This window comes from Phyllostomus hastatus, unplaced genomic scaffold (genome assembly GCF_019186645.2).
Source record: "Phyllostomus hastatus isolate PE091 unplaced genomic scaffold, TTU_PhHast_1.1 phas_scaffold_555, whole genome shotgun sequence".
In the NCBI taxonomy this organism is placed as follows: Eukaryota; Metazoa; Chordata; class Mammalia; order Chiroptera; family Phyllostomidae; genus Phyllostomus; species Phyllostomus hastatus.
This window is the reverse complement of record NW_025334036.1, coordinates 2008376-2033042: the sequence shown is the minus strand read 5'-3', so window position 1 is coordinate 2033042 and position 24667 is coordinate 2008376. Positions and strand designations below refer to the sequence as shown.

Below are 24667 nucleotides of genomic sequence, written 5' to 3'. Positions count from 1 at the left end.
CGACAGTGTGTTGTTGGCAAACGGCCTTGCCTGTTCTTGACGTGAAGTGGATTTCTAAGCGCGGTGGTCCAGCTGCAGACGCTGGTGCCCCACGGCTGACCAGGGGGTCATCAGCCCACCCCCCGCCTCCCGCCCTGGGCCTGCACTTTGCGCCGGACTCGAACCCAGCACACTCCTTCCAGTTTGGGATGCAGACAGTCCGGTGCACCGTGATGTTTATCCATGACCCAGCCTCCCTCCAGCTGCGCCCAGGGCGGACGTGGCACCTGAGTTTAGAGAGAGGCAGGTGTGTCAACCGGGCGCTCCCTCTCCCCTTCCCCTTAAGACTCGGCCTGTCCGCAGAGAGCGGAGTCCTGAATCCCTCCTGAGCACCCTGTGGCTTAAAGACCCCACCCTGGGGGAGGGCCTTCCGTGGCCGGGTGGGTCAGTGCGGTTGGTTGTGGGGTTCAGGACGAGGCAGCCCAGAGATCTCAGCTGCACTCTCCAACGTAGCTTTCGCCAGTGATAAGATGGATTCGGTTTCCCTGTTTCTCATCCTGGGTCTTCTCGCTCGGTTCTTCATGGGGCCTCTTGAAATGCTGACGTCTGGCAGACCATGTGCAGGAACTTGGAGGCTGACGCAGGGTGCGGGTATTCGGGGATCACCTGCGGGAGAGGCTGGGCAGGTGCCTTCGGACACTGGCGCCTGGGCCTGGGTGTCTGTCTCCGTGACGACTTTCTCGAGTTCCTGTTCAGCTGTCCAGACGTCGGCACGTTGAACGGTTTTTACTCCCTCCGCCGTGTTCTGCCTGGGGGGATTGTCAGCCAGGAGCCCCTTCCCCACACCGTGAAGGTTTTCCACGCCGGTCCGAGGCAGGTGGGCCCAGAGGGGTCACGAACAACCCCTGGTGACCTCAGTGTGTAGCCTCAGGTGGGAGCCCAGGGGTCTGCGAACGGGGCCCAAGGCCATCAGAGGGTCACAGCGCCCTGCACACTGGGTTTGCATGTGGCTGCTGGCAGAGTCAAGAACATGCATTTCCTGCTCCGCCTTTGTGGGCAGAGAAGGGGGCAGTGATGTTGCAAACCTGCATTTGTTACTCTTGTCACCTGATTTATTTCCAGATTGGTCCTCTTCCTGACAGGGTCAAAGGAGGTCATTCCCAGGGCACAGCTCTCTTCTTGCATGGCGGGGGAGGGGGGCATTGTTGCCGTGGTTACAGCTGCATCTGGACCCTCTGAGTCTCAGATGTGGGGCAACCCCCTACCCCCCCCCCCCCCCCGTTTCCAGCGTTAATCTAGAAATTTCTTTCATCTCCCTTGAGTGATTTGAGTGGGGGACTGGGTGGCTTGAGGAAACCCTTTGAGCTCGAACCGCCTTCTTGGATCGGAAGTCTTACCTGACCTGAGATTTCACGCCAAGAACAGTTTTTAAACATTTCTTCTCCGTTTGCCCCGTTTTTGAGTGGCCGACCTCGGGACAGTTTGTTCTCAGTCTGCCTGAGCCCACATGGGAATCTGGGGACATTTGTTTCATGACGTCTTTTGGTTTCTTGCTTTGTTTTTGAAAACAACAATAAAAATACACTGGTCTGGCCCATATTTCAGGAAGTAGCATTTAGCAATTTCATGGGAAAGGCAGAGTGAGTCCCACTCTGGCTTTGATGGTAAACCAGAGGCCCCGGCTGGGCTTGTGTCAGGCTGGCCTCGGAGGGTTCAAGGGCGTTCTGGCTGTGCCTTCCCGGCTGCCGTTCCTGCTGGCAGAGCGAGGACCTCAGCCGAGGACGCACCATGGAAGCATCGTGTGGCCGGAGCCACGCAGGCGTAGGAGCAAAGGGTGCAGACAGGTAGACGTCAAACGTGGCTCCCAGTCATCACGGCTTCTTGGTTTGGCTTTTTTAAGAAAGAGACCGTTGATGTTTTCAGCATTTAGGGGGAATTCTAACGTCGTGCACGCGCCTTACAGAACATTTAGAAATTCCTCTCCTGATCAATGCAAGTACAGGTGGAGGGTGGGTGTACGGGGGGCCGGCTTTTATCCACGCTCCCTGTTCCCGTGGCTTCCGGTGTGTCCCTTCCTGCTGACAAGTCCCAGGACTGCATCTCCAGCCCAGGCGGTCTTCCTGGTCTGAGACCCGTGGGCGTTTCCAACTCCACAGGTTCTAGGTGAAGCCCTCGTCTCGGCCCTGCCCCCCTCCTGCCTACCTCCCGCCCACCATGCTCCTCCTCCTCTCGTGTTTCCCATGGGAGTGAATGACCCTGATGGCCACCACGCCTGGCCCGGGTCACAAATCCAGGCACCGGGTTTCACTCGTCTCTCTCCCTCCTTTACATCATTCCCAAAGTCGGACCAATTCCACCTCTCTGACATTCTCAAATCCGCCGTCTCCTCTTATCCCCACTGCCACGGATGCGGGACCGGGCCGTCATTCACCACAATGCATCTCATTTGCTTCTTATGCCTTGTGTTCCCAAGACTTAGCGCGTGCCCGGCGCAGGGCAGGCTGTCAGTGAACACATACCACATGGCACTGCACACGGCCGAGTTGTGTGTCAGGCCTAGAGCTGACCCCGCGTGGATGGCGGGGTCTGCGGGACACCGGTTCTTCACGCTCACCCACATAGGACCTTCCTTACTGGGGTCTTGGGCAGCCAGGGATAAAAATCGCTTCATCGGCTGTCGAAACCCTCCCCACGTTCAGTGCGTTGTGCAAAACTTAATACGTAGAAATGTTTTTATGGAACTTATAGTTGGGAAAAGGCTTCTCAAGTATTCCTTTGTGGCGTGTCCAACCCAAATATTGCCGAGCGGAGAGAGTCGGGAATGCGCGGGGAAGCAGACTAAACAGGCGGGTCCCGTTCCTGGGGGGCTCGGTGGGGGGGGGGGGGTGACCCGCAGGCGGCTCCGGAGGGAACGCTTCTTTCTGGGCGCAGCTCTTCTCGACGACGCACGAGAAAACGGGTGTCCCGCTTTCAAACCGTGAAGAGTGCGCAGTCCCTTGCACCCTGCTCTTCTTGCTCAAAGTAGTTGGTTCTGCAGTTAAACCCTGGTCCCCTAGAGAGGTCAGAGGTGACGTGCTCACAGAAAGCCAAGTGTGAAGAGTGGGAGGGCTATGCGTTGCTTTGGTGGTGTTTTCTTTTTCTTAAATTTAACCCTTTTGTGAGTGGATAACTTTCTAAAAGGTAGCGTGTGCTTCCACTCCTCTGCGGTCAGTCAGTAACGGACAGGTGGTACAATGGACAAGCCCACAGAGTCCCTCCTCCTGTCTCACTTCCTCCCAAGAGGCAGACGAGCAGCCAGATGAAGACGCACGTACATTTCATAGCACAGAAAGTTTCTATCCCAAGGAAGGACCCCACTCCGGACAGGCAGACCACGGTCACCACTATCCGAGCCTGTTTCCTGCGTAAGATCAGCCTCTGGCCTACGTGAGTGTCCGAGATTCCTCCTTCTCCCCTGAGCATCGCCCACGGTCCCCAACCAGAGCCTGGAGCGCTCTGAGGGGACAGTCAGGTGGTGAAGGTGGGACGGGACCTGTGAGGGCCCGCCAGCTGTCCCCGAGCGCCCTCAGCTCTCCGTGGCTCCCCGTTCTCCTAACCTGCAGTGCTCCCTAACCCACACGTGGAGGACCTGCTGGACCTACTGCTGGACCTGCCGGGTGAACGGGAAGGCGGAACTTCCATTGCGGTATTGGTGATGTCTCCTGCTTTATTCCTGACCAACTCTCTTGGCTGGGTTTGCTTGATGTTCCACCGAGAGAGGCTCAGTCCTGGCCTCCGGACTTAATGTGGGACACCCCCAGGAGGGGGGCTGGCTGGGGAATCGAAGCTGCCGGGGGGTGGAGGTGGGACAGGAAGTCCTGCGGAGCCGTTCCTGCCTTAGAGCCCAGCGGCGGCAATGTTCCCAACCAGCTCCCCCGACGCCAAAGGCCTTCTCGGTGTGTCTTCCTGAATTTCAGGCACCGGGACCTCCGTCCGCTCAACACAGCTGCCCCTGCAAAGCATAACATCTCTTTGAATTCTCCATTTCACCTTGAATATTCATGTGGCTTTGCTCCAGACGCTGCGATACGCCAGGGCTGGCTTTAGAATGTGAGTGCTGTGAGCAGTGCTCGCGCCTGCTTCCCGAGGACGTGCGGCGTGAAGGCCTGTCCGCCCGCAGCAGCCTCCTCGTCTGCAGAACGGAGCGAAAACCGTGGGCCTGTGTGACGACTGAGTTCAGCCCAGTCAGGTGCCCGGGGCATCGCGTTCTGAAGGTTTCTCATCATTCCTCTCCCGACTCCCTGACGCGAGAAGCGCGTCCGGGCAGTCCTCGGCGTTGGCAGCTTCCGTGTTTGGGACTTCACCCCCTGGGTCCATTTCATGTGCAACCCCCAGATCGGCCAACCCGTGCAGCCCTCTCCCGGCATTTCCGGGGGGCGAGAGCTTGGAGCTGCCTGCGAGGCGCGTTCCTGGCGGAGACGGAACGAGACCACACTTGGGCTTCTGGTCAGCAGGTTTGCTCTGATTTAACATTAAAAAAATTATTTATTGATTTGAGAGAGAGAGAGAGAAACACTGATTTGTTGCCCCACGTATTGACACATTTACTGATGGATTCCTGTATGTGCCCCGACTGGGGATCGAACCCACCACCTCCGCGTGTCTTTACGACGCTCTAACCCACGGAGCTACCTGGCCAGGGCCTCCAGGGGTGTCCTTTTATGGCCTGTGTCATGGCACTTCTCACATTTTTGTCTTTTATTGGTGATGTCGCTGCTTAAAACGGCCCCCACGAGCAGCGCCGCGGGGCTGCCTGGTCCTGAGCGGAGAGGTGGCTGGCACGTGCCCTCCAGAGGAAACCCCGCGTGAGGTGAGAGGCCCGTGTCAGACAAGCTTCCTTCACGCATGAGGCGCGGTGCTGGTCTCGGGGAATTCCGTGTGAGTGAGCCGACGGTGGAGGTTAAGGACCGCGTTTCGAAAGAGAAACACATCCAGTGAGACTGTGTGTGGGTCACTCGGCAGAACGGTGTGGCCGGCGGCCGGCAGGAGCCTGACCCTGTGATCCCCCAAGGAGCCATGTTTCTGTGCTCACAAACTCAGTGACTTCATGGAGCATTGCCACGGTGACGGGGGAGCCTCCACCGTGCCCAGGTTCAGCCCAACCCGCCCTGCCCCTCAGGGGTGGGTCTCCCCACCTGGTGCGGCTCTGGCCCTTCCCACGGAGTGCCCTCTGCTCACTTCCCACCAGACGCCAGCTGCTTTGCACAGAGTGAGGAGGCAGTCTTGAGATCCTCCTCTTGGCCACAGGAAGTCGCCAGAGCGAGGAAAGGACCACAAGGACCAGGCGGGCAGGGCCAGCTCCCCTGGGTAAAGCTGTCACGACACCTGGAGCGTGCCAACCACGGAAGAGCTTCAGGTGCCAGTCCCGCGGCTTTGCAAACCGTGACGTGCTGGTTACTGCCCCCCTGAGCCTGCGTCCTCGTGGGCCAGATGAGAATGGAGCCCCCACCCCACGCCACAAGGGAGCTGAGCAGCCCCGGGGCGTCGGCGCAGCGGCCCGCGCACGCTCCGCACCCAAGGAAATGCTGGCCGTGGTCCTTGGCTGGGGGCCTACAGCGGACCTTCAGAACAATCCCCTGTCCCTTGCCTTCATACCGCTGAGACGGGGCCAAGGCCGGCGACACACATCTTGCCGCAGTTCCCTTCACCTCTACACGTCCACGGGAAATTCACCCTGGTCCCTGACGCCACCATTCCCACCCCAAACCACAGGCCTGGGCGCCCCACTCCTGGGGCAGCCAAGCTCGGCTCCGGGGGGGTGGCTCCCGGTCCCTGGCAGCCAGGTGTGGCGTGGCGGGGCCCCTGCGCCGGGCGCCGGGAGGGGCCCTGGCCTCCGACTGCAGTCAGGCCTGGCCCGGAGCGCCAGAGCGCAGGCACGAGCCAGCGGTTCCGGGCAAACGTCCGTGTGGCCGCCGGGCCGACTGAGCAGAGCCGGCGCCCGGGCCCGAGCGGGGCGGGGGCGGCATCCCCACTCCGGCTCCGGCGGGGGCGGGGCGCCCCGGCTGGCTCGCGCGCGGCCGCCTTTCCTCGGCGCGGCCGCCGGCGTCGGCGGCGGCGTCGGCAACCCCGGCTCTGGCACCGCGCCTGGCGGCCGGCCCGGGCGAGGAGTGGCTTCCAGGAAGCGGGCGCAGGAGCGTTCCAGCCGCGTCTCGCCGTCGCCCTGGCCCCGCGCGCTCAGAGCGCCCGGCCGGGCCCCTCACACTCCCCGCGCGCCGACGACCTCGCGCGGGCGGAGGGCGCCGGGCGCGCGGTGCACTTGCCGGGCGGTGCAGGTGGCGGCGCGCGCCCCGCGCTCTGGGCCGCGGCCAGCGCCGCGCCGCGCGCCCGGAGGGGCGGGGGAGGCGGGGCGGCCCGGCCCGGCCCCATTTAACTTCGCGGCGGCGGCGGCGGCGGCGCGGCGGGCCGGAGGCCGGCGTCGGGGAAGGTCCGGGCGCGGAGTCCGCACCAGGGACGGACGGGGCCGCCGCGCCGTCTCCCCTCAGCGCGCGCCGAGCCCGCGCCGCCCGGGGCCGCCGGTTCCAGACGCATCCGCGGTGCCAGGTGGGTGCTCGGCGCGGGAGCGAGGGCGGCTCTCCCAGCCGGGGAGACCCGGGCGGGGGACGCCGTGGACGGATTCGACAATTCAAACTTCAGAACGAAGGTGTCAGTGACTTGGCCAAACTAACACAAACAGGGAAAGGTCCCGAATCCCTCCGCGGGGTCTGGGCGCCTCAGAGAGGGACGTGCGGGGCTTTGCGCGGGCGGACGGGCGCGAGTCCTTCAGGTTTGGGGGCGCCCAGGCAGAAAGGGGTGGACGGCAGCCAGAAGCCTCAGGCGTCGGAAGGTCCCCCAGGTTGGCCGCGCGCGGGTCTCCAGCTCCGGGAGGGCCGAGGGCGGAGGGACGCGCCTGGCGCGAACGCGAGCGCGGGGCGACAGGACGCGGCGGGCGCCGGAGGAGCGACAGCGTGGCCGCGGGGAGCCGCCCGCACGGCCGCTCCCGAGAGCGAGTGAGGGGCGCGCGGGGTCCCCGTCCCCGCCGCCGCCCTGCAGCCCGGAGGTGCCGCCCCGGCTCGGAAGCAGCAGCACATTTGCGGATCGCATTAGGCCGGGCCCTTAATGCTTTCTCCAGACGGAGAAGAGCCACCGACCCGCCCCCGGACACCGGCTCCGCCAAGGCGCCCGCGAGGCGAAGCGCGAGGCGAGGGTGACTTCGGCTTTTCCAGTCTCGGCTCCTACTGATTTCGCCGGGGACTCGCAGGAGGGCCCCGGAGAACCCCCACGCTCCCCGCCCCCGCCCCCGCGCTGTCCCAGGGTCGCTGCCGGCGCCCCCTGCCTGCTGCGGGAGGCTGTTGGCTGCCTCGCAGGCCTCGCTGGCTGCAGCCCGGGGCTCTGAGGGCGCCCCGTGTCAGCGGCGGGGAAAGCCCAGACCTTCCAGAGGACGTGCGCTGCCGCCCGGGAGCGGTCACCGACTTGCCGTGTGACCTTCGGCAGGTCCGGTCCCCTCTGTGGGACGGTTGTGTGGGCCCCAGACTCATTTATGCCCGAAGCAGCAGACGCTGGCAGGTGCCCTAACCCTTGGCTCGGGGTCGGTTTCCTGAGTTGTGTGCCAGTCGCCACGCCCTGAGGCTGACAAATGAGCTGGAAAGTGGCTGGTGCGGAGATGCCTCGGCCTCTGGAGGCCTGGCGGGGCGGGGACGCACGCTCGAGGCCGGGCCAGCTGCCCTCCTGACCCTGACGTGGACTTGTCCCGCTGGAGAACCCCAGGCAGCCCCATGCTGAACCGGACAGAAACCTTCCCAGTCTCCCTCTGATTTGGGAGCTGCGCCTAGGGTCGGAGCTGGTAGGAAACCAACGCTTTTCTCTTTTCCAGGCTTAAGGTGAGACCCATCCGGGACACCGGGCTCCATGGCTTCCTCCTGCAGGAGCCCCCCGTGGCTGCTGATCTGGGCGGTCCTGGCGCGCACTGCCCTCCGGCAGGTAACAGGGAGGGGGAGGGGCAGGGACCACGAGCTCTGTTTCCTTAGGACCCGTGTTCTGGGTCCCCTAAGCCCTGCTGGGACTCGTGTTTCCGCTGTCCCAGAGAGCATGTCATTGTCTCTCTTACCTGTGACGTGTTCTCAGAGGTTGACTTACCTACAAGAATAACCGCAGCCCCTTGGGTCCTGTCTCAGTCCTGAGCAAGGGCCCTAATGCCACTGTGGCGACCCCAGAGGGGACTTGGGACAGTCGAGAGTGGCCACCTCCACGTGCCCAGTAGGGGCTGGGCTGAGTTCAGCGTCTGGCTTTCGCTCAGCTACTAAGTAAGTATTCGAAGTTTACCTCTGTGGACACACACACCACACGGTCTTGCAGGCTTTTTTTTTTTTCTTTGACGCCTGTCTTTCCCACTAGCCTGGGAGGACCCGGCTCATCTGCTGCGTCCTCACAGGCGTGACGCTAGCCTTGCTGACAGGCAGCAGGGAGGGGTGGAGACAGCAGCAAAGTGGATGGCACACGCTTTCTTTATTCAGAGCCACTTGCACGCAGCGCCAGCTGGTTCCCGCCGAGGGGGGGACACAAGCCCACACCTGCCAGATCTCCCAGTCTTTCAAGAGAGCTGCACCGTCCAGGGTTCCTGTGAAACCTGCCTAGTTATTGAAAGTCAGACGACTGTGTTCGTAGCCTGGATATGGTCCAGCAGTTCGAGGCCCCAGATCCAGGGGTGTAGGACACGTCTTAGTGCTGTGTCCTGAGGGGTGCTGCGCGCTCCTGTTTTCCCCTGTGTTAGATTTGGTACCCTGTGCGCCCCCTACTGGGGACCTGGCCCGCAACCCAGGCATGCGCCCTGACTGGGAATCGAACCGGCAACCCTTTGGTTCACAGGCCAGTGCTCAATGCACGAGGCCCCACCAGCCAGGGCCATAATCATTTGTTAATAGGATGTCTTGACTGTTAGAACAAAAGTATTGGAGGTGATTTTGTGGGTTCCTGGTCAGCGAGGCGCGGTATGTGGTGGACAAGTGGACACTGGCTTTTCCAACCCGTCTGCTGGTCTAAAACTGGCTGGGAGAGCTTCGGAGACTTGTGCTTGGTTGCATGGGGCTGAGCTTCCAAGGCGCAGAGTTTTACGCTGACTTCTTTCACCCTGTAAAATCTGAACGTGCTTTGAGGCTGTGTGTTGACCTTGGGCCAAGGGCAGTGTGCACAGAAGGTCATATAAAAGGAGGCCCTGGGCCAGCAGTCTTCATCACCCGCAGCGTCCACAGTTCGAATCCCAGCCCCACCACTTCTCGACCTGTCATGCGAACATCTCTGCATCTCAGTTTCCACGTCTGTGCCGGGGTGGGGAGGGTGGGGGGAGGCGGAATCTACCTCCTTGAGAGCAGTTAAATCACTGATGAAGTGGAAGAAAATTACAAGCAAAGCCCAACAGAAACAGGGTCTGGCACACGCTGAGCGAACAGTCCCTGCCAGCGCTCTGAACAGTTATTTAGAAACAAGCTCGGGGCCTGTCATTTCGCTGTGAAGCTGTAGGGGGCCCTCGTGAGGCATAAGCTGAGCAGAGAAGATGCCCCGGAGGCTGGAAGGGGGCGGGGCCTGCAGGTGTGGGCGGGGTTGGCCAGGACGGTCCTATCTTGGGTCCTGGGAGATTTCTGGTGAAGGGTAGGTCAGGCCTGGGGTTGGGCACTTGGTTATTTCCCCAGGGACAGCCTGGGTATGAGTCACAGCTGGCCCTCTGAGGTTCCTGGGGATTTGGGGACCTGGGTGTTTGGGGGTCTTTCAAGGTGTTCTTTAGTATGTCCCCTTGCCTTATTGACGCTGCCACCAGGTGGCTGGCGGCGTGTGAGGCTGAATGTCAAGGAGTGTGGGATGTGCCAACTAATTGAGTAGAAACTGGATTTTCTTTATTAAATCAGCTCAAATGTAAACGCTTGCGTTCACGGAGCCCAAGTAATCATGATCGATGGCAGAGCCAGCTATGAGGTCAGCAGTCTCGTTTTCTCTCGCTCCTCCCTGGCTCTTGCTGGAGGCGCCCGCTGATTCCCTCTCCCAGACGGCCGGGAAGGCCCTCCCCTTCCCGTCTCAGGGACTCCGGGCGCTTCCGGTGGCTCCAGGTCCTCCCTGCAGGGACCCTGGTCTCCCCTGAGCAGACGGCTGCTGCTGTTCCAGCTCTCCCTTCCAGCCCTCTTCCTCGAGAAGTCCCGACTCACGGGGCCCTGAGTATGGAGCCAGCCACAAGCCGCAGGCATGCTTGGTCAGATCCAGTCCCGTGAAATCTTGGGATTCCATTTATTGAAAGTCCGGTCCAGTTTAAATTTTTTTTTTTAAGATTTTATTTATTTATTTTTAGAGAGGAAGGCGGGGAGAGAGAGAGAGAGAGAGAGAGAGAGAGAGGGAGAAAGAGAGAAAGAGAAAGAGAAAGAAACATCAGTGTGTGGTTGCTGGGGGCCGTGGCCTGCAACCCAGGCATGTGCCCTGACTGGGAATCGAACCTGCGACACTTTGGTTCGCAGCCCGCGCTCAATCCATGGAGCTACGCCAGCCAGGGCCAGTTTAAAATTTTGATCCCGTACTTGATTTAAGCCTCATCTCCCTTCTGTCTAGTTGAGGGGTGATGCATGGCTCTGAGTCCCCAGCCTGTGTCCATGCCGTGGTCAGTGTCCTCATCACCACGGGGGCGGGGGCGGTGAGAGCAAGCTCTGGGTCCCTCCCTCCCTCCCTCCCCTGAGGACATGTTCGTTGATTTGAGGGAGGGAGAGAGAGAGAGAGAGAGAAACATCGATATAAGGGAGAAACATTGATCAGTGGCTTCCCTCACGCGCCCTGACTGGGGATCGAACCTGTAAACGTTTGATGCACGGGGCAGCATTCCAACCAACGGAGCCACCCAGTCAGGGCACGCCTTGCTTTTCGTTCTTCTGGGTCCAGTGTTTTGGGGGTTAGAAACACGGAGAGGAGTCGGAGAGGAAGGCACACAGCTCTTTCCTCGACGGGATGCCTCTTTCTGCTCGTTGCCACCACCTCCGTGGCTCTCGCGGGCCCTCTGCCCTCTGGGTCGCATGTGTGAGTCCTGCGGAATTCGGCAGGCCCTCCCTTTCCCGAGGCAGGAGGTGCAGCTCAGGCTGCTGGGGTGCTCTAGCCCTGCTGGGTGGGGTGCTGGTGTGAATGCAGTGCCCATCGGCATTGTCCACCGGTCCCCAGGAAACGCTCACATCCCTGGTGTGCAGGCTGTGGGTACAGGACTCTGCCTCCTCTTTCCGTCCTGCCAGCCCCCCTCTGTTCCCCGTTTCTAGCTCTGGTAGGTCTGGGGACAGACCGGATCCAGTCTGTGCAGACGTTCATCTCAGGGGGTAGACGCAAGTCTCTCCTGGAAGGCACCCCCAATTTCTACAAGTGATTCCCTTTCCCTTCAATGTGTCTCGGCCCTTCTTACAGACTATGGAGGGAGGGAGGTGGAGGCTGGTGACAATGGGACTTCTCTGCCTCTTCTTAGCGAGCTCTGAGGGAGGTGTCTGTTTTACATTGGCACCCCTTGTAAGAACGTGGGGTGCTCATTGTCATCAGCTTTGGGCCCTAAAACCCCACGTCTTTGGCACTGGGAAAGGTCTCCCCGAATGTCTCAAGACTAAAATTAGACACATAGGCCCTAGGCTCAGGGCCAGGGGCAGCTGCTCTGGTCTCGTGTTTGAAGCGCTGTTTCAGGTGGGTCTCGGTGGTTCTGGTCTTAGGGGTCCCCTCTGGTGTTTTTCGGGCCGTGGTGTCATTTCTGGTCTTAACGCCACATTCTGGTTCCGTGGGCTCTGCTCTCGGCAGTGGCGCTGGCCTCAGAGGTCCCAGATGTGCTGGTGGTTCTGGTCCCGATGGCATTTTTGTCTGTGCGGTTGTCACCGGGGCGGTGTCACCAGTTCTCGTCTTGGTGTCGGCTCTGCCCTCACCAGAATGAAGGGGCGCGTCCCTCCTTGTGTTCTGTCTGTGACGCCCACACTCCTTGTTCTGTGGCCGCCTCTCTGACTTCCACCTCCGCCTCCTTCTTTCTCCCGTCTCTGGCTCTTTTTTTCACCCTTCGCCCTCTTCTTCCTCCCTCCCCGAGTTGCCCCCGCACACCTGAGTCACTCAGAGGCATCGGCCTGGGGTGTCTCTGGCGATGGGGGGGCCCAGGTTTCAGAATGATTCAGACTCTCCAATTTGGGCTTTTGATGTTCTTTTCAATTAGGATTGTCGATGTATTGGAAGGTGACCAGTTGGCCATTATTTTACATGAACTGTTAATGTGAGCACCGAACACAAAACATAATTTTGATAATTCTGTTTTTGTTTCCTTCCTCCCTCCCTCCTTCCCTTCCCTCCCTCCCTCCCTCCCTCCCTCCCTTCCTCTCTTTCTTTCTCTCTTTCTCTCTCTCTCTCTCCGTCTTTCTCTCTCCCCGCCTTCTTTCTCTCTTTCTTTCTCTCTCTCCCTGCTCGCTCTCTCTCTTGGATCCCTCCACAATAAGACACGTCTGTCTGCCTCCTTCATGAATGAGGTTGAGTCAGCGTATCCACGAGGGCCTGGCCACCTCCGCCTGGAAGTCCCCGGGGCCTCCGGCACTGCCCCCCCCCCGCCCCCCTGCTCTGACTCAGGGTCTGGCTCCTCTGTCACCAGACACTGGAGCCAGGATGCTGGGCTCACTCCAGAGGCATTCTTGTCTGTCTCCCCGACCGTACCCATTTATTCCGTCTCAGAAATGTCTCTTACATCTATCTGCCTTTTCTTCTCTGTTTCCATTGAGACCGTATGTGTGAAGAGGAGGGTGCATGGCAGCAAGGGGTGTGAGATAAGGAAGGTCAGACAGTTTGTGGCCACACTGGGGAGGGCCCTGAGCCATGTGATCCCCACGTGATAAGGAGGACTTCAGGCAGTGGGCAGCGTGCAGTCCTGGGGGCACGGACCAGGACACCACGGGAGGCACCACGAAGACCCCACTGGACTACCGGGGGCACACTTGAGCAAAGGACCCTCGGGAGGCCGCTGGCGTTGGGCCCGGTCAGTCACGATGAGACTGTCCACTCCGCTCACCAGAGCGAACGGGTCAGGACTGAGTCACGGACAAGAGGATGTGAACATGGAAACCGTTCCAGAGCCCGAAGCGATGGAACAGGAGACAAGTGGTTACACGGGATTGGCAGAGAGAGAGAGTGAGAAATTGAAAATTCCTTGAGGTTTTGAGCAAGGCTGAGAGTAAGGCCCATGAGGGTGAAGATTCACCCTGGTCTTGTGAGTTGGTCCGTACGTTGGAAGGAGCCGTTTCTGGGTGGACCGTGTGGACCGTGGACGGTGTGGACCGTGGACGGTGTGGACCGTGGACGGCGCGGCCCCGGAGGCAGGAAATGGGCCATCCTGTCTGAGGGAGGGGCAGGATCATGGAAAGGATCTTTTTTTTTTTAGCAAACTGAACATTTAGCATATACGTTCTCTAAGGGGAAGCAGCCAAGGAGAAAGGGAGGGATGAAAGACAGAAGAGGAAAAAACCAATTACAGGTAATTGTTTCGTAGCAGAAAGGCAGGAGGCCTCGCGGTCCCTCCGTGGCACCGGAGCTCACAGCGTATGGAAACCACGTTTCCAGGCTCACAACGGTCCCTGCTCTCAGTTTACTTTTACGGAGACGCCGATTTCCATAAATAGCACGGCAGCATGGCGCAGCTTCCTCTCCAGGTATTTTGTGCCGTTATCTTCTGGGATCCGTCGGCACCGGGCAGCGCTGGCCGGGTCGTGCTGTGCGGGTTGGGCGCCGCCCCCCACGCCTCCAGTTAGAGATGGGTTAACGTTTCATTCTAAGAATGATTTACGCACCAGGAAGAGCTCTTTTTATTAAGAAAAAAAGTATTGTAAGGTGAAAGGACTCCTAAATTGTCTTCAGTCTTTTGAAATTTCCATTGTGTTTTTCCCCCTTATTTAAAAACGTGAAACGTTCTTGTTCTAAAAATGCAGAAAACACAGGAAAGGACAAAAAGGAAAAAAAAATCACATTGAATTCTCCCAGTTGTTAGGAGTTTGTGGTGTTTACTTTTAATATTCTTTTTAGAAGGGGAACTTATGTATATGTGTATCTTATAAAAAGCGATTACACCATATATTTTGTTTATAACTTTTTAATTAACAACACGAGGAATGTTTCTACATGCCATTAAATCTTCTGTACTAATATTTAACATTTTCATAGTGTTGTGCTGTTAGGTAATATTTTATGAGTTAATTCTTTGCTGCTGAACACATAGGCTGATCAGTGATTTGCCCTGGCAAATAATGCTGCTACAAACACACTTTCTTGTGCATTCTCTGTCATTTCTGCTAAGATCCCATTGGCCAGAGCCACTCACATAGCGGAAGCCGTAGTCGGAGGGAGAGAAACACCCTCTCCTACTGTGAGGCTAGAGCAGGTTTATGTGGCCAAGCCCTGAATCACTGCGGTGGGCCAGTATGCTCCTCTCATAGAGGGTGTGTGTGTGTGTGTGTGTGTGTGTGTGTGCAGGGGGAGGAGCGGGAATGTTGTTTTAAAAGATTTTATTTTTTAGAGAGAGGGGAAGGGAGGGAGAGAGAGAAGGAGAGAAACATTGATCGATTGCCTCTCGTTTTCTCATATGCTCTCCAACCGGGGACTGAACCCACAACCCAGGCATGTGCCCTGACTGGGAATCGAACTGGTGGCCCCTCGATGTTCAGTGCAACCAACTGAGCCACACCGGTCAGGGTGGGTGGGAACATTTTTGAGTAATAATCTAATCTAATCTGGCCAAACCAGGTCTTGCGCTGAGGCTGTGTGACTCCGGACAGCATGCTTGGATCACTGCACTCACACCGTCGCCGTGAACTAGGATCGTAGCGTTGGGATGAGTCGAACGTGGATGGGGAGGGGGAGCCGAGCGTCCGGAACGTGAGCCTCCTCCGTGAGACAGATGCGCGTGTAGGGCAGGGAGGCCGTGCACCATCTGACCCTCAGCGCTGGCCCTCATCCTGAGTCTGCAGCCAGCAGGAGTCCAGAAAGGGACCCCTCTCAGCCCCCAGCTCAGGGTGGCCGCAACCCCTCGGCGGTGACCCGCAGGCAGCAGTGAACGCGTTAACGTCATCCCTCAAGCATGTGCGTGTCTGTGCATTCTTGTTCCTGGAACCGAAGTTCCGAGAAACCACACGTACCCTTCTTCCTACGCGTGACTCACTGTCGCACTGGCTCTGTTACCCGTTTAATTCCGAGTGGCTCCACGAGGAGAACGTCTGGCTAAGGCCTAATAAGTTAATTGCATGCCGCGTTAGGGGGCTGTATGTACCGTTTGAGAAAAACACCGCCCTGGCGCGTAGACCCTGCCCCCCTGTCTGCTGGGCGGATTGCTGATTCTCTGTCTCTGATATTGGGCTGGAGGGAGGGGTTGATACGTGAGCCCCCTGGCACAGGTGGGGTTGGCCACCGCCTGGTGTAGCTCTGCAGTCCTACAGGGTGGGGTAGGGTGGGGGGGGGGGGGGGGGGGGGGGGGGGGGGGGTGGGGGTCCCTCCCCGGCCCAGCGGTTGTGTCCGCGTGAAGCCGGAATTCCCAGCGTGCTGGCCAGGGGGGGCTCTTCAGAGCTGCCTGCGTGGTTGGGCATCTCCTTGCTCTCCTCCGACTCACCGACGTGACGAATCCCATTCATAGGTTCTCTAGGATGGAATCATCCTTGTCCTTTGGCATCTGTCCCTGTACTTTGCCGTGACCTATTGTCTTATGAGCACTCGGCTGGATGTGGTCTGCAGACACTTTGTTGAAAAGCAAACATCTGCATTCGTAAGTGATACTGGTCAGTGTGACTCAGGTTTTCGTACCAAGATTGTGGTTCTCTTCATGAAATGGAAGCATTTCTCATCATTTTCTTTCCTCTGTTTTCTTCTGAATGTTTTACAGCTTTACATGCTTGTGTTTAACTTCACGATCCACTGAGAACTGATTTGTATTTTTAAGGTGTGAGGTCAGGACTGGCTTCTGCCCACCGATGTCCGGCTGCTGTTGTCGGGTCTTGCAATGTCGACTGCGTGTTGTCGGTTGACGGTGTTCAGTTCTTCTCTGTCCCTGGTGGTTTTTCTGTTTAGTTCTTGAGTCGGTTGCTGAGACAGGGATGCTGAAGTCCCCAACTCAAACTGTGCACATGGCTCTTTCCCTTTCCTGTTTCCTCCGTGTTTGCGCCAGGTGGTCTGACGCTCTGTGGCTGGCTGCACGCACCTTTGGGATCCCCGTGATTCTGGGTGGAATGTTCCTCCGTGTCCCTCTTTGACCTGCGACTCTGGGGGCGGGCTCATGGGGGGGGGGTAGACCAGTGGTGTGGAAAAACTCAGGGTAAAGAGAACCTCAAAGGTCACGGAGCACCCAACACACCTACCCGTGGGCTCAGGACACTCGGGGGTCAGAGAGAAGACTAGCGACACTCCTCTTGCCTGTTAGGTGTCCTGCTGTGGACAACTAGTGGCCTCAGTGGCTAGTGGCTGAGTCACCCTCCCCATCACGACCTTAGACACATCTTATTTTGACTTTGTTTCTTTCTTTTCTCCCTCTTTCTTCTCATCCCACCCCTTTTCACCTTTCTTCCCCAGTATGTTAGGTCTGCCGAGAGAGCCCCCAATAGTGTCCACTGGTGCAGCTGGCGCCCAGCGCGGGGAGGGGGCTGAGCGGGGCGTCGGAAGAAGGAAGCATCCAGTGTGTAGAGGGAGAACGGGGTGTCCAAGGGGGGAGCGAGTCAGTGTCTGTTTATCGTCCGGGGAAGCCCAGGACCGCCGTAGTCTAAATACTCTCTAACCGGCCATTCCCGCGGCCGGCCCGAACCCTGCCGCCTCCCCTCCGCGTTCCCCCGGAGGGCGGGTGTCCGTCGTCTCACGGCTCTCCTAGAGGTGTCTGCTCTCTGAGAAGTGCGCCGTGTTTATTTCTGCAGTTACAAAAATGTGTTGTTTATGACTTGTGAAGAAACATGAATCTACTCCCATTTGCTTCCCATCCACCCTTCTCCCTGGGCCGCTCTCCGGGCGGCGGTCGGGTGGACCGGTCAGCGTTCGCCCTTCAGCGGTCGAGGAAGGCGCCGAGGGCAGGGCTACGGCGTCGGCCCGAGCGGGTCGGGGGGTGTGGAGTGGAAGGAGTAGGCGCACTTGGAGGTGTTGGGGCTGGGGCCACGATTTCCGCTGAAGGCGCTGATTGGCTCAGTGAGACCCGGTCATCCCGTTGAGCCAAGACAAAGGCAGTGTGAGTGGGGAGTGTGGGGGAGACAGCAGAGACTTGGTCAGACCCTCTGCTTGTGGTCAGCAAGGTGGGCACCGCTGGCCGCACTCTGCCCTTGTCCGCGGCCGACTGGTCCCTTAGCGCATCGTCCAGACTGGCACTGGGATTCCCACCGCTGCGGGCTGCCCACTTTGTCGCCGTCCGCCCTGAGTGTTTGTTCTCCTCGTCCTCTCGTTTCCTGGCGGACGCCATCTAGACGGGCCGGGTATGGTCCTTCACCGGTTCTCTCTCTTTCTTCTGTAGCATTACCTCGAACGGTGAGCGAAGACGTCTATGTGAATGTTAAGGTCGTGTCTCCCTGGCAGGGACACTCCCGGAGAGCAGGGCTTTGGGTGTCCTTTGTCGGACAGCGTGTCCCGCGTCCCTGGAGCAGGGGACGGCCCGTGGCAGGTGTCCAGAAACATTTACCGACCGAGGGGACGACTGGCTGTGTGTGCATTCACCTTGTCGTCCACGGTTTGCCGTTTCCTGTGTCCCTTCGATGCCACACAGTCGTCCTGTTACATTTTCTTCTAAATGTTTGGCCACACACACACACACACACACACACACACACACACACACGTTTTCCCCCAAGAAAATTACGTTACACCCTGTAAGGCTCTGTGGCGAGGACATGAAGGAGTTTCCCCGCAGACTCTGCCTCCTACTACCCACGGCACCAGGCAGCTCCCTTTACCTGCAGGACTTCCGTTTCCCCCCGCATTTGCAAAAGGAGGCTGGCGTCGACTGCCCTGCAGGGTTGGGGTGAGGCGGACGGAGATGAGCTACGCCGAGCACCTGGTACGTGCCTGGCGCCTTACGGGTGCCGGGTGATGTGGCTCCTGCCTCCTGCTGCTGCGTCCTCACCGACCGAGGGCGGTGGAGTGAGAGCAGGGCCCCGGCAACGGGGGGCCGGTTCTCCCCGTGGCTTCCCTGTGGGCACGTGGGAACGCCATGCCGGCTCCTCCCAGCCTGGCCCTGGCCCTGGCTCGTCATCCTGCCTCCTCCTTTCTCCTGCTCTGGCCACAGCCTGGGTTCCTGCCCCAAGCCAGGCAGCTCGCCTCTCTTTTCACACCTTGTCACAAACCCGTGAGGGGCATGTGGACAAGCCGGGGGCCACCACCCCCGCACCGTTTTTCCTCCTGAGGACTTAAAGACGCGTTTCATCAGAACAGAACTTGTTTGTTTTTTAAGATTTTATTTATTTATTTTCAGAGAGGGAAAGGAGGGAGATAGAGAGAGAGAGAGAGAAACATCAATGTGCGGTTGCTGGGGGTTATGGCCTGCAACCCAGGCATGTGCCCTGACTGGGAATCGAACCTGCAACGCTTTGGCTTGCAGCCCGCGCTCAATCCACTGAGCTACGCCAGCCAGGGCTGGAACAGAACTTGTTTTTAATCAAGGATGCGGATGGTGCTCCTCACAAGGAAGGTTTGTGATTCCCTCGTGTTTCGGTCACTCCTGAGCGCAGCCGACACCACCGGACAGTTCTTTCCTGCTGGCATGGACCTGGAGGAGAGGAGACGCAGAGGTTCGTCGGAGCAGCCCCGCCTCAGCCAGGTGTGAGCAGCAGCCGTGGTCCGAGTTTGGGTATGGCCTGCACTGCGGCTGCGGCTGTGGCGGGCGTGGAAGTCGTGTCGGGTCCTCGGTGGCACACAGCGCGGTGAGAACGTTGGAGCTGTTCCGTGGTTTCTCGCGGCAGCAGTCAAGTTGAGTTTGGTCACTCAGCCTCCCCATGGTGTTGACCGCATGTGCGCCTTCCACACCGGTTTGACGCGGATGCCGGCCTCCCGGAGCCAGGAACTGCGGTGGGGGCGGACCCCGTCTTAGGCACGGAGCCTGCAATGCCACAGGGTCTCGATTATTGCTTCCTGAAGCCCCTTGGGTACCGTCTGCGTGGTCTTGAATCCAAGACTGCATCCTGGAGCGTGTGGCGTGTGGGAAACACCCAGCTCTTCCTTGTCGGAGTGTCCGGGGAAGCGAGGACCGCTCCGGAGTCCTGCAGGGCATCACTGCTCAACAGACGTGTGACTCGAGCCACATCTGTGACTTTACGTTTTCTAGCAGCCACGTGAAAGCAAGTTAAAGCACACAGGCAGAAATTAACCGTAGTACTCTATTTCATATTACTCCAACTATCCAAGTACTACCGCTTTCAACATCCAATCCATATACAAATGCTTCACGAAATACTTTGCTTTCTTTCGTGCGAAGTCTGTGAAATCGAGTGTTTGTTTTGTGCCCACAGCCTGCGTCTGCTCAGACAAGTCCTGTTTCACACGCTCACTCGCCGCCGTGTTTTCCCGAGTGCAGAGGCACTGGGGTCTGAAAGGGCTCTCGCGGGGTTCAAGTCAGGACAGACGGAGAAGACGCAGACGCAGACCCGTCCTGCAGTGTGATGTCCGACGTCTACGGGTGGAGGTTAAAGGGTCTCCAGAGTTGCCACACTATGTTGTTGAAAGCGTCCAGTTTTCCACAAAAGTCCGAGGCACCAAGAAGCAGGGGGGTATGGCCCCTGCACGCGGAAAGAAAGCAGTCAGTAGACACTTCTCAGAAGCCAGATGGTAGACTTCTTAAACAGACGATTTAAATTGGCGATCGTGCACATGCGTTCCAGACTTCCGGCTAAGAGACGCGGCAGTTCACGATGGGAAAACACGCAGATTTGTATCAGACTTTTCTTTCACAATTCTCGAGTCTAGAAAATGGTGGAGTTTTCTATGTATTTATTTATGTATGTATGCACACACATATATATACACACACACATATACTTTATATTTTAACATTTACTTTTTTATCCACATGGAATTGATTTGCATATGTTGATTGAGAATTCTGAGTTTGTCCTTTTTCCTTCTAAGTTTCCAGACTTAGACGAAGAGAGAGAGAGAAATATCAGTTTTTTGTTCCACTTACTTATACATTCATTGATTGCTTCTTGGTGTATCAGGATGATGCTCTGATCCACTGAGCTACCCAGCCAGGGCCTATATATTTTATTATTTTGAATATATATATACACACACAAAAATATGTATAGAAATATTACAAATATATACATAAGATATATATATACATGCACAAATGTATTTATACTGTACATACAAACATACACAAAGCCTTTTACGTAGCATGAGGTGTAAAGGACAGGAGGTGGCCCAAGAGTCGTGACACAAGGAACACGACACGGAGGCTAATCAACACCCCTGACACCTCTCAGGTGACCCTTTCTTAGGGTGTCTTCCTCTCTGCTCAGAAGTCGCCCCAGCAGAAGGCGATTTGTGTGCCAGTCCTTTCTTTAACCACTTGAGTACTTGACCCAGAACAACAGATCACGTGGTGCCAGCCTTTGCTGGATTGTATCTGAGTGACATCACGGTGTGTCTCTCCTGCTCGGATTCCCTGTCTGCTGGTGCTCGAGGCTGAGGTCACTCGCTCCCGCTGCTGCTCTGCTGCGCTCCGGGGCCGGAATAGACCGTGGTGCGCCGATCCGCTCTGCTGTGGACGGCTTGCGTTCGTGCAGCGTTGGGTGGATGGTGGCGACGTTTCACGTGGGGATTTTGCATTCATTTCAAGGGTGAGATGGATATGTGATCTCTTGCTTGTCGTCTTGTCTGGCTTTGTTACCAAGGTTATGATCTCAGAGGATGAATTATTGGGTGTTCCCTTTTTTTCTCTATGTGTTGAAAGAGCTTTTGAAAGATCGGAACTATTTTACACTTTGAATGTTTTGTCTCGCGCACCTCTAAAATCTTCTGGATCTCTGGTCTTCACGGGAAGACGGTTAAATACTGAATCTGTTTTGTTTTTTTCAAGAACCACCAAGTCTTTTCTTTCTTTCTTTTTTTTTTAAAGCAGGTTTTGATGATTTCAAATTTCCTCTAAAACTTTTTTGTTTCTCCAAGTATTTCAACTATATTGGCATCATTTTTCCCTCAACTTGTGTTCTCCCATATGTTGCTCCGTTATGGTCCCTCTTCTTTCCTGTGTCCATTGTGGTCGCTTCTCTCCCGGAATGTCAGAGCTGCCGAAGGAGCCCCCGCCTTCTGCCTCGCCCGCTCTTTCGCCTCTTCTCCCTAACAGCAGGTTCACTTCTCCATGTACTAGGAGGGATAAACGCTGACTTCACATCTGCCTCCCAGGCCCCCTCAGGGTCCGGCCCCTCCAACTTCCCTGCACTTCTCCCCAGGCTGCGCCCCAGCTGTCCTCTGGCTGTGCCTCCTACATTTGCACCAATGCTATTACTTGGATAATTTAAAAAACAAAAACCAGTAAAGAGCCCTGGCTGGCGTAGCTCAGTGGATTGAGCGTGGGCTGTGAACCAAAGCGTCGCAGGTTCGATTCCCAGTCAGGGCACATGCCTGGGTTGCAGGCCATGGCCCCCAGCAACCGCACATTGATGTCTCTCTCTTTCTCCCTCCCTTCTCTCTCTCAAAATAAATACATAAAATCTAAAAAAAAAACAGTAAAGAAAGAACACCACTGACCCTTCATCTTCATGCCTGATTGTCCCTGTTAGGGGGAATCTTGGAGCTCGTCTAGCCTGGTCCCCTCCATTTAACCTCGTGGGGAGCAGGATAGGGGACATGAAGGGACATGATGAGGGCCACCATGCAGGTGGGCTGGACCTCCAGGCCCTCAACGGCAAACTGGAGCCCTTGAATTTAACCCCTTTCTAACCTTGAGTGTCCATCACCAGTTAGAACAGGTGTGGAGTGTCTCCAACTCTGACTGGTTTATGACTGTAGTTTCCACGTACCCAGTACTGTTGGTGAAAATAATCCAAGTGTCAAACAAATATGGAATGTTGTGATGAATTTTTTTAAATCCTCGTCTGAGGATGTGTTTATTGATTTTAGAGAAGGAGGAAGGGAAAGAGAGAGTGAGAAAGAAACATCCATGTGAGGGAGAAGCATCCATCAGTTGCTTCCTGTATGTGCCCCAGTCAGGGATCGAACCCACTGTGTAGGTACGTGCCATGACTGGGGATTGAACCCGCAACCTTTCGGTGCACGGGACAACACTCCAACCAACGGAGCCACCTGGTAAGGGCAGGGCGGTGAGATGAAATTAGGCGCTCAGAAGATTAGTTACCATTCTGTACAGCATTAAGGAACTAAAATTAGACCTTCAAAAGATCATCAACTTTAATCTGTAAATCTGTGCCATGCCCAACACCCTGCTTGGACCGAACACTACCGTTTGCCTCCCTCTTTTTCCTTTGGAACAAAAACTGTCTGTCTGCAGTGGTTTCTTCTGCTGATTGGTGGTTCCAGTGTGAGCTCGCCACCATTGCATTGCAGGGATCGATGCAAGCGTCTTTGTTGTACGAATCTACCCCCTCTTGTTTTCAAGAAGTCCTTAGCATTTTAGCCTAAACCTCCAGTTTTTTTGTCGTGCATGGGACTCTGCGTGATGCCGTGTTGTGGCCACAGAGCAAAGACGCCCTGACTCTAAATCACGACCTTCCCGACGTCTTGCTTTGCTGACGAATTCCGAAAGGCGCGGAGCATCCGGTGAACTTGGCAGCGCGGCCGCCGCGTTCGCGCTGAAGACTTCCCGTCCTCGGCTTAGAAAAATAAACCGGCGCAACACAGATGCAAGCGTGTTTGGGAGTCCGTGCAAAACAGCACATTTCTCCATCTCCCTCTCCTCTCGGAAGGCTGCGCTGGGGCAGCCTGCAGGATCTCAAGCACACAGACGAGCTGTTTCCCGCGAGAAAGCTGGAGGGGGAGAAAGACCTTGCATAAACAGGAACGCGTTCCTGACTGAGTTTCTGGACTTTGTCAGGTGGGGTGGTGTCTTATGGCCAAATTGGGAAGAGCTGCTAATGCTTCTCTCTCTCTCTCTCTCTCTCTTTCTTTTCTTTCCTCCTCCTCCTCCTTCTTTTCTTTTCTCTTTTCTTTTTTTTCTTTTTTTTTGGCTACTGAGTTGATACACATTCAGGCATGAGGGATATACACAGATTTGCCAGGAACTCAGTTCTGGTCTCCAAGGTCGGCAACAAAGGCCGCCTCCCTGCCCCCCTAATTCGCCTCGGTGCTGGCGTTCGCAGGGCCTGGGTGGGCCGGGCTATGCCTCTCGGGAGGCACTGGAATGGCCAGGGCGTGGCCTGGCTGCCCGCCGAAGGCTGCGGAGGCGGGGAGGGACTCGGGGCCAAGGGGCAAGGGGTCACAGCGCTGATGTAGGTGCAGGCCGACCCCAGCCAGGTGCCTGGAGAGTGTAGACACTTGGCAGCCGCTGAGGGGAACACGGCAGGCTCCCAGCTCGTCCGTTTGGAAAATGGGAAAATAAAAACAGGGATTCCTGAAGGAACCCTGCCCTGCCCTGATCACTGTATGTAAAACTGCAATTGGACCCTGACTGCTGTGGCTCAGTGGGTCCGGCAGCGTCCCGCAAAGCGAAAGGTCGCTGGTTCGATTCCTGGTCAGGGCACAGGACTGAGTTGTGGGTTCGGTCCCTGGAGAGGGCGCATAGGAGGGGCAACCGATGGATGTTTCTCTCCTTCTCTTTCTCCCTCCCTCCCTCTTTGTCTAAAAATAAACAAGTAAAATCTTTTTTTTTAAAAAACTGCAATTTGTGCCCCCTCCCCGACACTTACTTCCCAGCTCCTTCTCCTGTATGACACAATCATTTACTCGTGTGTCACATTCGTTTTCTGCCTCCCTAGTCAGACTGTAGATGCTATGGGGAAAATGGTTCCTGACTGCTGGATTCTCTATGTGGAAACCGGCCTCGGTGCATAGTAGGTGCTTAACTAACAGATGCTGACTGAGTGACTGAATAGACTCTACGAACCCCAAGGACTCTGGATACTCCCCCTGTGCCACTTCCGTCAATCAACTCACTCACTGGTCCTTCGTGTGAAGGCCAAACGTGCCCTTGCTCTGCCAGAAAGGTGCCCGTGAGTGTTAGCCCGGAAGAGGCTGTGGGAGGGGGGCATCTTTCCCGTCAGGGTCAAAGTGCAGACTCCAGGGCCCTCTCCGAGAGAAGCGTGAGGACTCGCTTCATAGGGGTTCTCCTTCCCGGGAGTGGAAGGGAGACGTATCTGTTCCAGAGAGACCTTGTCCCCCGTGGCTCCCCACGCTGCTGCCGGGCACTGATGAGAGCCGCGGGAGTGTGTGTAGGAGGGGAGGAGGGAGGGGAGGAGGAGGAGGGAGGGGCGGCGAGGTCAGCTCCTGCAGGGGGCTGCGGAGGCGCGGCCTGGCAGGGGGCCCGTGGGGAAGGAGGGAGCGGCCGCTGCTGCCCGCGCGTCTTCGGCGTGGTGTGTGGCTCCGTTCTCGCCGCGGACAGAGATGAGTGTCTCACGGGTTGGGCTCGGACTGCACTGGGACCAGCGTCTAAACTGGCATACCGAATTTCTGGGAGATTCGCATTATATATATATTTTTTATTATTTATTTTTTTGTATTTTTAAAAAAGATTTTATTTATTTATTTT

General features: G+C 57.1%; 1 protein-coding gene across 2 annotated transcripts in view; it reads left to right on the top strand.

Moving 5' to 3' along the window:
* Window positions 1–6145: 6145 nt before the first annotated feature.
* Window positions 6146–24667, top strand: part of ADAMTSL3 (ADAMTS like 3) — a 133456-nt gene continuing 114934 nt past the window's right edge. For both annotated transcript variants that reach the window (XM_045824996.1, XM_045824997.1), the window contains exons 1-2: window positions 6146–6558; window positions 7868–7974. In XM_045824996.1, the coding sequence (XP_045680952.1) occupies window positions 7903–7974 (72 nt within the window). In that variant the 5' untranslated portion in view covers window positions 6146–6558; window positions 7868–7902. The remainder of the gene's footprint in view (window positions 6559–7867; window positions 7975–24667) is intronic.